At 39.6% G+C, this 14,338-nt stretch overlaps 1 protein-coding gene across 22 annotated transcripts in view; it reads left to right on the top strand.

Moving 5' to 3' along the window:
* The window catches only part of SRGAP1 (SLIT-ROBO Rho GTPase activating protein 1), a 316,037-nt gene that overhangs the window by 159,193 nt on the left and 142,506 nt on the right, over nucleotides 1-14,338 (top strand). For all 22 annotated transcript variants that reach the window (XR_010411473.1, XR_010411472.1, XR_010411471.1 and 19 more), the window contains exon 4: nucleotides 3,473-3,535. Coding sequence is in view for 13 of the 22 variants with exons in the window: in XM_064590954.1 (XP_064447024.1) it covers nucleotides 3,473-3,535 (63 nt within the window). In the remaining 9 variants the exon portion in view is untranslated. The remainder of the gene's footprint in view (nucleotides 1-3,472; nucleotides 3,536-14,338) is intronic.

Genomic DNA, 14,338 nt, shown 5'->3' with positions numbered 1-14,338 from the left:
AGTATGCTTGGTAGAGCACAATTTGTGATGCCAGATTTCTTCTACTCGTTACCTGAAATCTTATAAAATGTGAAATGTACAAAGAATCTTCTTGCTTGTTCTGAGATATTTGACCTAGGATAGCTTGGCAGGACTCTTATCACCCTAAACCTAAGTCTTCAATCTGATTTTAAATATTCTTGTTTAGGGCTAATCGGACCTAAGGGATTTTTTGTCGTTGTTATTGTCCTAAGTCTTTGCCAAGAAATACTTTATTTTTGGACTTTCTACCTGAAATGTGGACAGCTGAGCAGAGTCACTTAGTGGCCTTTGATCCCATTAGAGAGTTCTGAATTGGTGACCCAGATCCTTGGATGAAATTTGATATTAAAATAACACCAAACTGAAGACATAGGAGATTGCGGTGTAATGTATACGGTCAGAATAACCAAGACTTGAGGAAAATTAAATGAGTTTCATTTGGCTTCATTTGCTCACTTGTGACTTTTCTTTCACCCTTGAGTGATTCATAATCCACCTCTTCACATATCAGGGACACAGCAAAACATAAAGTCTCTAACTCCAATTTAAGGATTTTAGAAGTTAGCAGAGCTTGATAAACAGCAGTACTCTTTAACACGTCAAGAAGACCCAGTGACTAGTGCTGCTAATGAATTTGAATTCCTCAAAGTTCGGGTACTGCTCTGATGTCATCTTCCCACACTGTTTTTTCTTTCAAGAGTTTTTGCTTCATCACATTTGGCCTTTTTTGAGGGAGGCCTGAGCCAGTGACTGTCGTGGGTTTGCAGATGGACTGTGTTTTATCCAGATCCTAATATTTTCATTTTTTTAAGATTTATTTATTTATTTGAGAGAGAGGGAGGGAGGATGAGTGGAAGGGGCAAAGGGAGAGAGAATCCCAAGCAGACTCCACACTAAGCACAGAGCCCGGCATGGGGCTCGAGACCATGACCTGAGCTGAAAGCAAGAGTCAGATGCCCAACTTTCTGTTCCACCCAGGCGCCCTCCCTTACATTTTCTTAAGAGTGGCCTGTGGGACTTTCCTTTCTTCTCTCTCACCAGTGGCCAGCCTTCAGCACTTGTAGTAACTACTTGAGCTATTACACAGACACAGTATTTCAGCTTGTGTGTAGGTTTATTTAGCAAGTGTTTATTGGAAGCTTCCCATGTGCGCCAGCAGGACATGGTCTAGCCAGGGAGGGAATGCCGCCTTAAATACCATACCATTGGTGCCTCACCTGCCCTCCCTAGTCCTGGCCTGGTTCCCAAGCACTGTGCAGGACACCAGAGTCACAGAGCTGGTAAAGATATGGCCCTTACCCCCAATGCGGACAGTCCAGTGAGGGACACGTAAATGATCCAATGGATGTTGTTCTTGATTTAAACTGTAGATGAAGCCACACTACATTTTTTCCACTCTCTGTAGCTGACTACATCATGAACTCAAAACAGGAAGAAAATAAAAATTAATTTGGATATATCATTTCCTTTAAAATAACTTATAGATTTTGCTGGAAAAAATATTCAAATACTCATATATCAAAGTCACAGAATTAGCCCAGGGAAGACTGTTTTGAATGCTGGTTATTTACCAACTGAGCGGAAGCGTAGAACTCTTTTTCATCTTAATGAAAATAATAAATGCAGATGAGCACCAGGTGTTGTATGGAAATGATGAATCACTAGATTGTACACTTGAAACCGATATTACACTGTATGTTAACTGACTGGAATTCAACTAAAAACTTGAAAAAAAGTTAATAAATCCAGAAGCAAAAGTATATGGATGATAAGTGGCCTCACCATCTCACTGCTTTGAAAGTGCTTTCTTAAAGTTAAAATTATAGTCAGTCAAATATTATTTTGAAAGGGAGAGTTAATTTCTGTTTTGGTTTCTAACTTAGCTTTTTGGGAATCACAAAATTTCTTTGTGACAGTAGTAAGATGGGATGCTGGAATTCATCTTTTTTTTTTTTTTTTTTTTTTTAAGTAGGCTCCACACCCAGTGTGGAGTCCAATGTGGGGCTTGAACTCATGACCCTGAGATTTAAGACCTGAGCTAAAGTCATGGGTCAGGCATTCAACCAACTGAGCCACCCAGGCGCCCCTATTTCTGATTCTTTAATGAATAATGCAACTAAGTAAAATTCTGTTCTGAAAACTTACTTTTTCTTTCTTCTTGATAAAGTCTGACTCAGATGGTGGGAGAGCCATTCAGACTCTACTTATTTGCCTCTACCCAGTCTCTGGTGACAGTTGGTGCACACATCTAGTATCTAGAAAGGGCCATTTAGATAGAATCAAAAAGATAAGAAATAACTGTTGGCAAGGATATGGAGTAAAGAGGACCCTCGTGCACTGTTGCTGGAAATGTTAATTGGTGCAGCCACTTCAGAAATCAAAATATTAAAAATAGAGGGGCACCTGACTGGCTTAGTAGGTGGAGCATGCGACTCTTGATCTTGAGTTTCATGAGTTCAAGCCAACATAGGATGTAGAGATTACTTAAAAATGAAATCTTTAAAAAAAAATTAAAAATACAAGTATCATATGATCCAGTAATTCTGCTATAGGTTATTTACTCAAAGAAAATGAAAACACTTATTCAAAAAGATATATGCACCCCTGTGATTATTGTAGAATTATCTACAATAGCCAAGATACGGAAGCAACCCAAGGGTCCATTGATAGATGAATGGATAAAGATGTGGGGTGTGTGTGTGTGTGTATATATAGTAGAATATCACTGAGTCATAAGAAAGAATCAAATCTTGCCATTTGCAACAACATGGATGGACCAAGAGAGTATTATGCTAAGTGAAGTAAGTCAGACAAAGATAAATACCGTATGATTTCATTTACATCTGGAATCTAAAAAGCAAAACAAACAAGCAGAAACAGACCCATAAATGTAGAGAACAAACTGGTGGTTGCCACATGGGAGGGAGGAAGGGGGATGGGCAAAATGGGTGAAAGGGAGTGGGAGATAGAGGCTTCCAGTTATAGAATGAATAAGTTATGGAGATGAAAGATACAGCATAGGGAATATAAATGATACTGTAATAACATTGTGTGGTGACAGATGGTAGCTGCACTTGTGAGCACAGCATAACATACAGAGATGTTGAATCACTATGTTGTACACCTGAAACTAATGTAACGTGTGTCAACTATACTGTAATTAAAAAGAAAAAGGGCGGGGGGGGTGCCTCACTGGCTCAGTCAGTAGAGCATGTGACCCTTGATCTCAGGGTCTTGAGTTCAAGCCCCATGTTGGGCACAGAGCTTACTTATTAAAAAAAAGAAAGGGGGCAGCTTGGTCAAAGATGTTTATTATTTAGGGGTATGCTGGCCTTCCATTGTATTATATACATTCTTCTATTTTCAGTCACTGGACTTTTTAAGATATAAATAATTTAGAAACAAGTTTCTATTACATTTTTAAATATTCTTAATTTCTTCTTAATTATAGAGCAAAGAGATTGCATTCCAACTTCATGAGGATCTGATGAAGGTTCTTAATGAACTCTATACGGTAAGCACGTAATCTTTCTTCTTTTGCAAGAATCCTTGGTTTAGAATTTTGGTTTGCAGAACACTGCTCTTACTAGAATTTATTCTAAGCTAGGGTGTTGATGGATGCTTCTCTGGTTGAAATGTGGAACCAAGTGGATAGATGCACACTACTACATTTTGCCATGCCCTCTCAATTTGGGGAGACTGTATTCAAGTAAATATGTATATGAGTTAACACACTTTTAAGGAACTAGAGTATAAGTGTCCCATTAAGACATGTTTTTAACTGGTTGGATTATAGATGATCTGTACATATATTTAATTCCAGAGTATTTTGTCTTAAATTATTACCATTCTTGAATTAGCCATTCTGGGATTTGAGCAATTTAGAGTTGCTTTATTCTGTTACTTTAGTTTTTTTCCCCATTTCAGTTAAATTGGTTAATGACCTAATATATTAAAATATATTAAAATTTGGGGGAGGTATATATTTTTCTCCTTGGCAATAATTTGCTTTTTTGAATTTAAATTTTATTCAGGTTACTGCCTATAATCATAAGAAATTAAATAATTTAAAGCTATTTTATTTAAAAAAAAAAAAAACCAGTGAGGTTGCAGGTTGGAATTAGTCATATGTCCATGTAAATTTTTTTACACTTAATGAATGATCATATTATTAAACACAAATTCCTCCTGGAGAATATGACGAGTTTTTATTTTACAAGAGAGAATAACATAATGAGAAATGAGTAATATTAATTTGTTATAGCTGTAGATATTTGCATTTTTATTGTACAAGATTATTTGAATTCTTAATAGGCAAATTAAACCTGAAACATTATTAACATGTTTCTTGATTTACAAATCCCATTTGTTCTTAAAAACCCATGTGTGTAAAATGCAATTTTGTAAATTGTTTTTAATGCTCCATTGATACTTGCTAATTAAAAGACACTGTAGTTTTAAGCTTTTAATTTATAAAATGAGTCATATTCTTATAAAATTCACTTTCCAATTTTTTTGTATATGTGTGATAAATTTGAATTTTTTAAATTTATTTTAGAGAGAATGCATGTGGGAGGGGGAGGGAGGGAAAGTCTTAAGCAAACTCCACACTGAGTGCGGAGCCCCACATGGGGATCAGTTTCACGACCCTGAGACCATGACCTGAGCCAAAACCAGGAGTCAATTGCTTAACCAACTGCCACCCAGGTGCCCCGCTAATGAAATTGAGTTTTTGATGATAAAGGCCATTTATTAGCTCATGTTTTTTGTGTGATTTGTTAATTTCTGATACCCTAATTTGGCAACCATTTCTAGATTTAGAATTTATTTTTTATTTTTATTTTTTTTAAGATTTTATTTATTTATTTGACAGAGAGAGAGAGCACAAGCAGGGGGAGCAGCAGAGGGAGAGGGAGAAGCAGGCTCACCAAGCAGGGAGCCCGATATGGGGCTCAATCCCAGGACCCTGGGATCATGACCTGAGCCAAAGGCAGACGCTTTTGGTGACTGAGCCACCCAGGCACCCCTAGATTTAGAATTTAAAAGTTAAGTGAGCATCATGCTTCTGAGACATCCAAAGAAGAAATTCTGTATCTTCTTCCATTGAACTGTTCTAAAATGAGAGCTCTGTGGCATTTTCCTTGTGGATCCCTTTGCTTAGACATTGTTTTGCCTAGAAATATAAATCAGTCTCTAATACTTTAAAAAATAGATCTGCTGCTTGTCATGACTTCATAGACAAGAGCATGTTGATTATGGTCTGAAGCTAGTAGTACTAGTCAAAGCAACAATGGCAAAGTAAACTTGCTTGTTGAATATGAGGAAAATCAGTAAAATGTTGTGAAATTTTTATCTCAAAGAGGGATTTGCATAGTGAAATTTTTCCTATATTAAGCCTATCAAATGGACTTACACATTTATCAGACTCTATGTAGATGAATCCAGTAAGCTGACTCAGAACTCTCATCCTTTTTTATCAGTCTGAAAGCCTAAGGGAGCCAGGTTCTAGAAAAGGCCACTTGGAGTTGAATGACCCTGTCAGAGTCATTTAACCTCTCAGGATCAGTTAAGGAACTAAGGGATAGTGGAGATGAGCAGTGAGGTTCTAATTAGGTAGTCTGTAGATCACTTTAAACTCTTGGGGAAAAAATTCATCTTGGGGCATGTGGGTGGCTCAGTCAGTTGAGCATCTGACTGTTGATATCGGCCCACATCTTGATCTCGGGGTTGTGAGTTCAAGCCCCACATTGGATTCCACACTGGGTGTGGAGTCTACATTTGAAAAAAAATGATCTTAACCAGAGAGCATGCTCACCCGAGGTCAGAGGTCATGTTCCTTTGGGAAAGACCTTCATATTACACACACACACACACACACACAGAGTTTACTATAAAAGATGATGATGTTTGGTCTCTCTTGCACTTTAAATTCAGATACACAAATTCTGTCTTGTTGAAATGACATCTATTCATCATACATATTCAGCTTACATTCAGAAAGAAAAGATGAGGAGTATTTGAACAGGGGACCAGGAGTTGGGGGAATGTGGTTGAGGTTCCTTGTGCAACCACTGACTGGTCATGTGCAAATGACCATCTGAGTTATATCATGCATAGAAGTTTGTACAACTGATGAGGTAATAATGATTGCTGAAGCAACAGATACAAAATATGTAGCCTTAAGCAACTGAGGATGCTATTTAATTGCCTTTTCTGACGCATATTCACTCCTCCCTTTTTTTTTTTTTATCCCTTGATACTCCTTGGGAGTCAAAACATTTTGAAAAGTACATTAACTTCCTTATACCAGCGGAGTTGGAGTGCTTTACTTTAAATTACAATCAACCTTAGTGGTGAGCCTTATGTGTGGACTTCCTTACCCAAAGATATTTCTCCCAGAGGCCTCTTGGTTATTCCAAACATTCCAAACATTCAGAAGGTTTTGTCTTAAATAAAATACAAACACCCAGAAAGAGTCAAAAGAAATGCCTTATGATCATTTATACCGTAGAGTAAACCATGTTTTATCAGATTCTTTGAGTACAGGTTGTGTGCCTCAGACATAAAGGCTGGACTTCCAAACAGGGAAGAGAGGATGGTGGCATCAGAGTGCCATCCGGAAGGGGAGGAAAGGCTTTGAAGACATGCATCCCCTTTTCTATATTTTTTCCTCAACCTTGCCTTTATTTGCAGAAACAGGGCCTCGGGATGATCATGTCTCACCTTGAAGACACATAGGGCAGAGAGAGCAAATTCTGTTATTCAACTGTTGTGTTCTGTATTCAGGCCCTCACCAGATGCGATGAGGTTCACCCACATTGTTACGAAGACTAATTTATTTATTCAACAAACATTTTTTAAATGCCTGTTACAGTACAAGGCACTTTGGGGTACCCTGGGGATGTAGGTATGAATAAAAACAGGCCACATACTTCTTCCCAAGGCATTTATATTCTGGTGGGGAGAAACAGACAGTAAACAAATAAATGTATAGTATGGCAGGTATAAGTGTTAAGAGAAAAAATAAAGCTGAGTTAATACAGATGAGGCATTCAGAACACCGCCTGGCCCATAGTAAATGCTTAATAAATGTTAGTTGTAAGTGTCATCCTGGTCATGTCATCCTCTTCATCATTAGTGGAGTGGGGATGGTAACAGCTCCTTGTCTGTGGAGATCCGGGATGGCATCAACAGTAATTACACATGACTTTTACATATGTATATACACGTATACATACGGTTTTTCCTCATAATGGATATATATTACTTTTGTACAAAAAAGAAAAAAGAAGGTAACTTCCCCTAAGAAAACCAAATCACTAGTAGATGTGAACAGGGCTGCCATCGGGTTAGTGGGGAGATGGGAAAGCAGAAACAGAACAAGGGTGACACGAAAAGTCAGAGGGGGCATTCAAAACAAAGTTTGCCTTCATCTGTCTAGTAAACAGTAGGTTAAAGTGCTAGATCTCTCTCCCCTGATACCAAAATCTCAAAAGGTTATGCTGCATTTTAGCAGAAAAACAATGATCTGTCCTCTATTAATATCTCTTTGCTTTGCAGCATTTTACTCAGCATTTTAAAAAACGAAGAGCTGACCGTCCTCAGTAAGCAAATTCTAACAAAGATTAACACAGACGGTTATGATAAATCCACATGAAATTGTTCATTATGTGTAATTGATCATCACACTCCCTATACATCAGTGACACACATGGCTAGCCAGAGTCAAGAGGTAATCTGTCCCCAGTTTCCATTAACATTATGGGGAAAGAACTGAGGAAATGAAGATTTATCCAGCCCTTATCATGAGGCAAGCGCATTATCCCATTCATTTCTTGCAGCAGCCTTATGAGGCAGGTATTACTAATCCCAGTGTAATAAATGGGAACTGGGGCTCGGAATGGTTAGCTCAGGATCACACAGTTAATGAATGCTCCAAAATCTAAACCCAGCCTCATCCCTACCGCCCATCCGTTGTCCACCTGACAGCTGCCTTAGGGAAGGATGTGCAGGGCAGGTGGGGAAAGGAAGGGTGGAACGTGATCTAATAGATAAGCTCATAGGTAAAACTCTCACTGCATGCTCTCCAGGACACTTGTAAAAATTTATTCGAGTTTTCCAGACAGTCCAGGTGGGGTTACAGAATGGGAAACCCAAATGGCTTTGCACTTTAAGCTTTAATGTTGGGGTATGTTCATTTGGAGTGCCTCTTTAAGATACAGTCTTTCATTTATCTTTAATGTTATATGTGTCAACACCACCTGTGCAGCTGTGTGTTCATACACAGTAATTACTGCTAAGGATCTATTACTGGATACTCCATTCACCTTTGTTTCCTCCTTCTGAACTGCACTTCTGATTTGCCTAACAAATGTAAATAGAAAATGGAAAAGCTGTCCCAGTACCAAACCCAGAGGCCACTGAGCATCTTCTATGGAATTTGGAAAATGGGGTTGCTGCATGCACACAGATATCCACCCTGGCCTTTACACATCTTTGAACCACTTATCTCTTTAAAATGTTAAAATAAAAAGCTAATTATTTTTTAGAAGGGATGAGAGGGAAGACACTGTTTATTATTTCAAGCCCTTCCTTGAAGACTCCACCTCAGAGGACTGCTGAGGAAAGCTTTCTTGGCTGGCTTGTGAGCCTCCCACGAACCAGGAGCTAATGCATTCTTCCATAACAAAGAAACATGCCCAAGGCAAGGTTGGAAAGTCATTCCGAAAGAGCCCAAGATACTCACCACCCCATATCAGAACATTTTTCTCTGAGCCTCAAAGAGGGTTTTTATTTATTTATTTTTTTGGCTAAGTATTTATTTTAGCTTGAGGGCATTTTAAGTATTTGAAATATATATCTTTGTAGTGAAAATGAAAATTCATTCCTTTGAGATGGACTACAAAAAGGTCTCGTCTCAGAACAAAACACCGAGCAAAGAGAAATAAGGTAGAAAAGATATGTAAAAGGCTCCAAAATTGAAAACCTCTTGGGAATACCACATTCTCCATGATGCCACCTGGAAAACTTTTTTAAAAAGCGATCTATTTAGAGATCTTGGGCTGACAAAGTGTTCACATATATCCTTCTGGCATATTATAACTAGACACTTCAATGGAAAGAGAGAGAGAGAGGTGTTGGAATCAGATGACTCTGCCAACTTCTGATTTCTACTCTTGGGGTTGACACAGACTGACTTTGGAGATTAAGTTAGCTAATTTAGCTTGGCTTCATCTTCCGCCCAAAATGTTTGGGTTAATAAAATTTTTTCCATTGCGTGAATCTCTGAGGACAGCTGTTTGATAAAGAACTTTATACACAGATGCCTTTTAGGACACCCTGCTAATTAATGAAGCCAGATGATCCCAAGTGCCTGCTTGGAATCTTCATTTTCTCTCTGAGATTTGAGATTTAGTTATGGTTGGTGCTTATGAACTACAAGTAAGACTGTCTTCTAAAAGAAGTGAGCAATATGAACTGGAAAAAAAATTATTTGGCTTAGAAATGAAAGAAAATGTTAGAAAGTATAGTTCAGGAAAAACAAAAAATTTCTAAGTAACGTGTCATACCAAGAATTCTTCTCAAAGAGTATTTTATCCTATTACATTCTAAAATACAGTATTATGACTTTTTTTTTTTTAAAGATTTTATTTATTTATCTGAGAGAATGGGAGACAGAGAGCATGAGAGGGGGGAGGGTCAGAGGGAGAAGCAGACCCCCCGCCGAGCAGGGAGCCCGATGTGGGACTCGATCCCGGGACTCCAGGATCATGACCTGAGCCGAAGGCAGTTGCTTAACCAACTGAGCCACCCAGGCGCCCCAGTGTTATGACTTTTAAGTAATTACAGTGCTTTAGTGCTTTACACTTAATCAGAATGTTTTGTTTTTATTGGGTAAAGTATTTAGCTTTGTTTATCATTGCTTATCAAACCCAAAGGTATAGAGACAACATACATATACATAGAATAAATTAGGGGCATTTTGCTTGGATTTATTGTCTCCAAATGGACCAGAAATGTTCACCCGTGAAAATGTACAAATCATGTGGCAGAAATCAAGATCTAAATCACTTGTATCCATTTCAGCATATCTTAATACATGATTTTGTGACTCACATGATTATCTGAATTTCATCCTACTGTAGGCTGATTGCAGAATTGTAGACTGTAGAATTTTAAGCGCTGAATGGCCCTTTAGAAATAATCAAATTAACCTCCTCATTTAAGGAGAATATTACAGAGACTCAGATTAAGTGGTTAACTGAAGTCCCAGGTTGGACCTGAAACCCAGGTTTTATTTTGCTTCAGATTAGTGAATAGTTTCCTATGGGGGCTGCTTCAGGTGAGAGTTCCCGGTCAGGCTTCCCAATCTAGAAGATTAAAGTTCAGCCAGAACATAGTAACAGCTAACTTTTGTCAGGTACCATTCTAAGCACTTTACATTAATTAGCTTTTTAAATTCCCCCAACAGCCCTCAACGGGTAGGTGAGGCACAGGAGAGGTTGATATATTGCTGAAGGTCACAAAGCTGGGAAGTCTCAGATCAGGCACACACTGTAATCTCTTTTTTACTGGCAATTATAACCTAAGGTTATTGTGTACCAACAGAGGTTCAGGCAGAGGGTTTGGAGATCCAAAGAGAATTTGAGACACATTGAGGACTAAGAAAAGTTCTGAGAGGAAAAGGTAAAAATGGACAGGATTTCAGTAATAGGAGAGAGGGAGAGGGGGCGGGGGAGGTTTTGGAGGCAAAAGGAGCAATGTGAGCCAGTGCATATAATTTGGAAGAACTCGAGGCATATTCATAGAATTTCCTTCTGGATCCGTATCTAGAGAGAAAGGACAAGTCAGGAGTTGAAGGATTTCGAGTACCAAAATGAAATTGTCGTGAACATAAGGCAGCAAAAAATGGTTAGACATCTAGGGCGCCTGCGTGGCTCAGTCAGTTAAGCATCTGCCTTTGGCTCAGGTCATGGTGTGTGTGTGGGGTGGGGTGGTTCTAGGATTGAGCCCCACATTGGACTTCCCGCTCGTCGGGGAGTCTGCTTCTCCCTCTGCCTGCCACTCCCCCTGCTTGTGCTCCCTCTCTGCCAAATAAAGAAAAAAAATCTTAAAAAAAAAAAATGGTTAGACATCTTGTCAAAAGCCTTCGAAAACTCAAAAAGCTTCTTTGCACAGATTAAGGCCTTTCGCCTTCCTTCTCTGTCCCCCTCACCCTTTTATTTTTTAAAATAAATGGAATGAGATGAATTAGATTTGAGGCACAGGATATGTTTCAAATTCCAAACCATTTTTCATTGAAAGAAAAGGATTCTTTTTTTTTTTTTTTAAGATTTTATTTATTTATTTGAGACCGAGAGAATGAGAGAGACAAAGAGCACATGAGAGGGGGAGGGTCAGAGGGAGAAGCAGGCTCCATGCGGGACTCGATCCCGGGACTCCAGGATCATGACCTGAGCCGAAGGCAGTCGCTTAACCAACTGAGCCACCCAGGCGCCCCGAAAGAAAAGGATTCTAATACCAGTGTTTCCCCATTGTAGTTGATACTGCAATTCTAAGCATTGTAGGGCTTTCATTTTATGATTCCAAGTGTCTTGTGTCCTCAGTTTAAATATTTCCTGTACTAGGGCGCCTGGGTGGCTCAGTGGTTAAGCGTCTGCCTTCTGCTCAGGTCATGACCCCAGGGTCCTAGGATCGAGTCCTGCATCGGGCTCCCTGCTCAGTGGGGAGTTTGCTTCTCCCTCTCCCACTCCCCCTGCTTGTGTTCCCTCTCTCGCTATCTTTCTCTCTCTCTCAAATAAATAAAATCTTTAAAAAAAATTTTTTTCACTTTAAAAATAAATAAATATTTCCTGTACTGAACCTTGTAACTTAAATGTCTAACGTACACACAGAATGCAGGAGCCGGCCCGCAGGGGTGCAAGAGCCCCTGGCTCTGGGGGTCCCAAACAGACCCGGTTTAGCCACTCTCCACTGACACAACCCAAAGGCAGAGAAATGAATGGTGGTGAAACAGGAAAGGAATTTATTGCAGTGAGGCCAGAACCAGGAAGGCAGTAACTAGCGTCTCAAAGACTGGCTCCAAAGTCCCAAAAATACTTCCGGGTTTCTACCAGGAGAATGTGGGGCAAAGGTGGGTGGGTACGTGCAGGTGGGCAGTGAAGGTCAAATACATCACTTCCTTGGAGTCAGTCAACAGATGGGGTCTTGCTGGTTCAAGACAGCCCTTATCCTTGCAGGGGTAGTTTTGCTTCCCGTCAGGGAAGGCTTTGCCCTTAGGTCTTCCACCTGAGCCAAGAGGCTAGCCAGGAAGAACCCCGCTAGCAAGTGTGTGGTCAAAAGGGAAGCAGCTAATGTCCTCTTTCAATGTTGGAGGCATGTGAAACATTTTCCTGAAAAGAATTAAGTATTTAATATTGCAGGAGACTTTTGAAATTCTAGTAAATTCTTTGGCTTTTCATTTTACATATACTTTCTCCCTCAACATTGCCAACTACTTTAACCTTTCCCATTGTCACTCTGCCACTGTGTTCAGGGTGGCCCTGGTTAATAAGTATTCCAGGTGGCAGCTCTTGGGTATTTTTTTCAGTAGATTAAACTTGTATTTCAGTGCCTCTGAAGACTGGCTCAAAACCCCTTTTGAAACAAGGGCTTTCTGAATGACCTTCTCTATCACTGATTTTTCTCTCTTGACTTGTTGGGCAAGGATTAAGTCTCTCTGCCACTCTGTTCCTTTGATGCATAAAACAAAGACCATCCCTCTGCTCTCAGCCTCTCAGGTGTGAAAATAAACAAGTCAGCCTCAGTGGGGCTGAGGCCATTGTGGGCTTAAAGGATGTGAAAGAAGGGTGTTTCATTTATTATAATAGCATCCATTAAGCATTCACTGTGTGTCTGTTACCCCTGCAAGTGCTTGACACGTATTCATTCATTTTATCTCCACAACAGCCTTACAGGTACTATTCTTATCCCAATTAGAGGTGAGGAAACATTCTAAAAGGCAGAACATAGATTTGATCCCAGGTAGCTGGCGCCTGAGTTTAACTATTAGAGCTGGTGAGAAATGAAACGTGCTGTCTTTTAAGACCCTGCTCTCCATCTTCGGAGGATGGTTGCCCAGCAAGTATGTGGAGGAGGCTTGTGATCTGTAATGTCCTAGGATTTATGGAATGCAGTTATTCGGCATTTGTCCCAAATTTCAGAGTCTATTCCCTGTTTCTAAGTCAGTTAAATGGAAAGCGCTAAAAGCATTGTTGCCTCTACTGTAGAGTTGTTATATAGGATCATCTCTACTGCATCCAAGTAATGCACACCCAGTGGCTGGGAGGGGCCTTTCAACAAACATATAGGCCCTGGAAATGCATCGATGACAAGCACACAGCCCTGTCACTAGTGAACTAGACTAGTGAGATATTTCCATTTTTGGTGTTAGATACTGGGCTAGGTAAAGAGACAGGTCTCCACAGCTCTGTGCAAAGCCCAGAGTCACCTGGGAGACTCCTAGAGCCCATGACACCTGATTTTAGTGATAAAGGAAGGGTGGGAAGGGTGTTCCAAAAAGCAATTAGTACATGAGGGAAAGCACAGATGTGTCAAACCACATTGCCTGTGCAGGGAACTCCATGTGCTTGAACATTGCCAGAGCATTAGCAAATCACTGATGTAAAAATGAAGGGAGTAGTACATTGGACTTTGTAAAAAATCCTCTGCCCTTCCCACCACATGAAGTACTTGAGAGACAAGGAAAATATCCTTCACAAAATCAGGATTTTTGGTGACAGTGACATTTAATTCATGTTAGAAATCTCTGATAGGGCACCTGGAGTCCCAGGATGGGGTCCCGCTTCGGGCTCCCTGCTCAGCGGGGAGTCTCCTCCTCCCTCTGACTCTCCCCTCTCTTGTGTGCTCACTCTCTCTCAAATAGATAAATAAAAAATTTTTTAAAAATTGTGAAGTGGAAAGATATTATACCACATTAATTGCTCTCATGAAAAATTACTCTTAGGCACTAATGAACTGGTATCAATCAATAAAGAATAAAATGTTACTGGATTTCTAGTAATAGAATGTAATGGAATCAAGTAGGACAAGGCCTATTTGTGGTACATAGTAGGGGGCTCAGGAAATGTTTGCTGAATATGAATGTTCATCGAGAGTTCATAAACAAAACCAATAACCCCTAACTGTGACTCAAAGACTTAAATTAGAAACCGCCTGTAGTGACTGTTGCAAATAGAGCTAGGACAGATTAAGATTAATAAGTACGGTTCACTCTTGTTACAGATAGAAACATTTTCTTTTTAATAAAGCATAAAAT

The sequence above is a fragment of the Mirounga angustirostris genome, unplaced genomic scaffold (assembly GCF_029215605.1).
Source record: "Mirounga angustirostris isolate CCGP_5_RB_7025 unplaced genomic scaffold, mMirAng1.0.hap1 SCAF_5, whole genome shotgun sequence".
Classification (NCBI taxonomy): Eukaryota; Metazoa; Chordata; class Mammalia; order Carnivora; family Phocidae; genus Mirounga; species Mirounga angustirostris.
The sequence above is the reverse complement of the archived record's forward strand: the minus strand, read 5'-3'. Positions and strand labels throughout refer to the sequence as shown.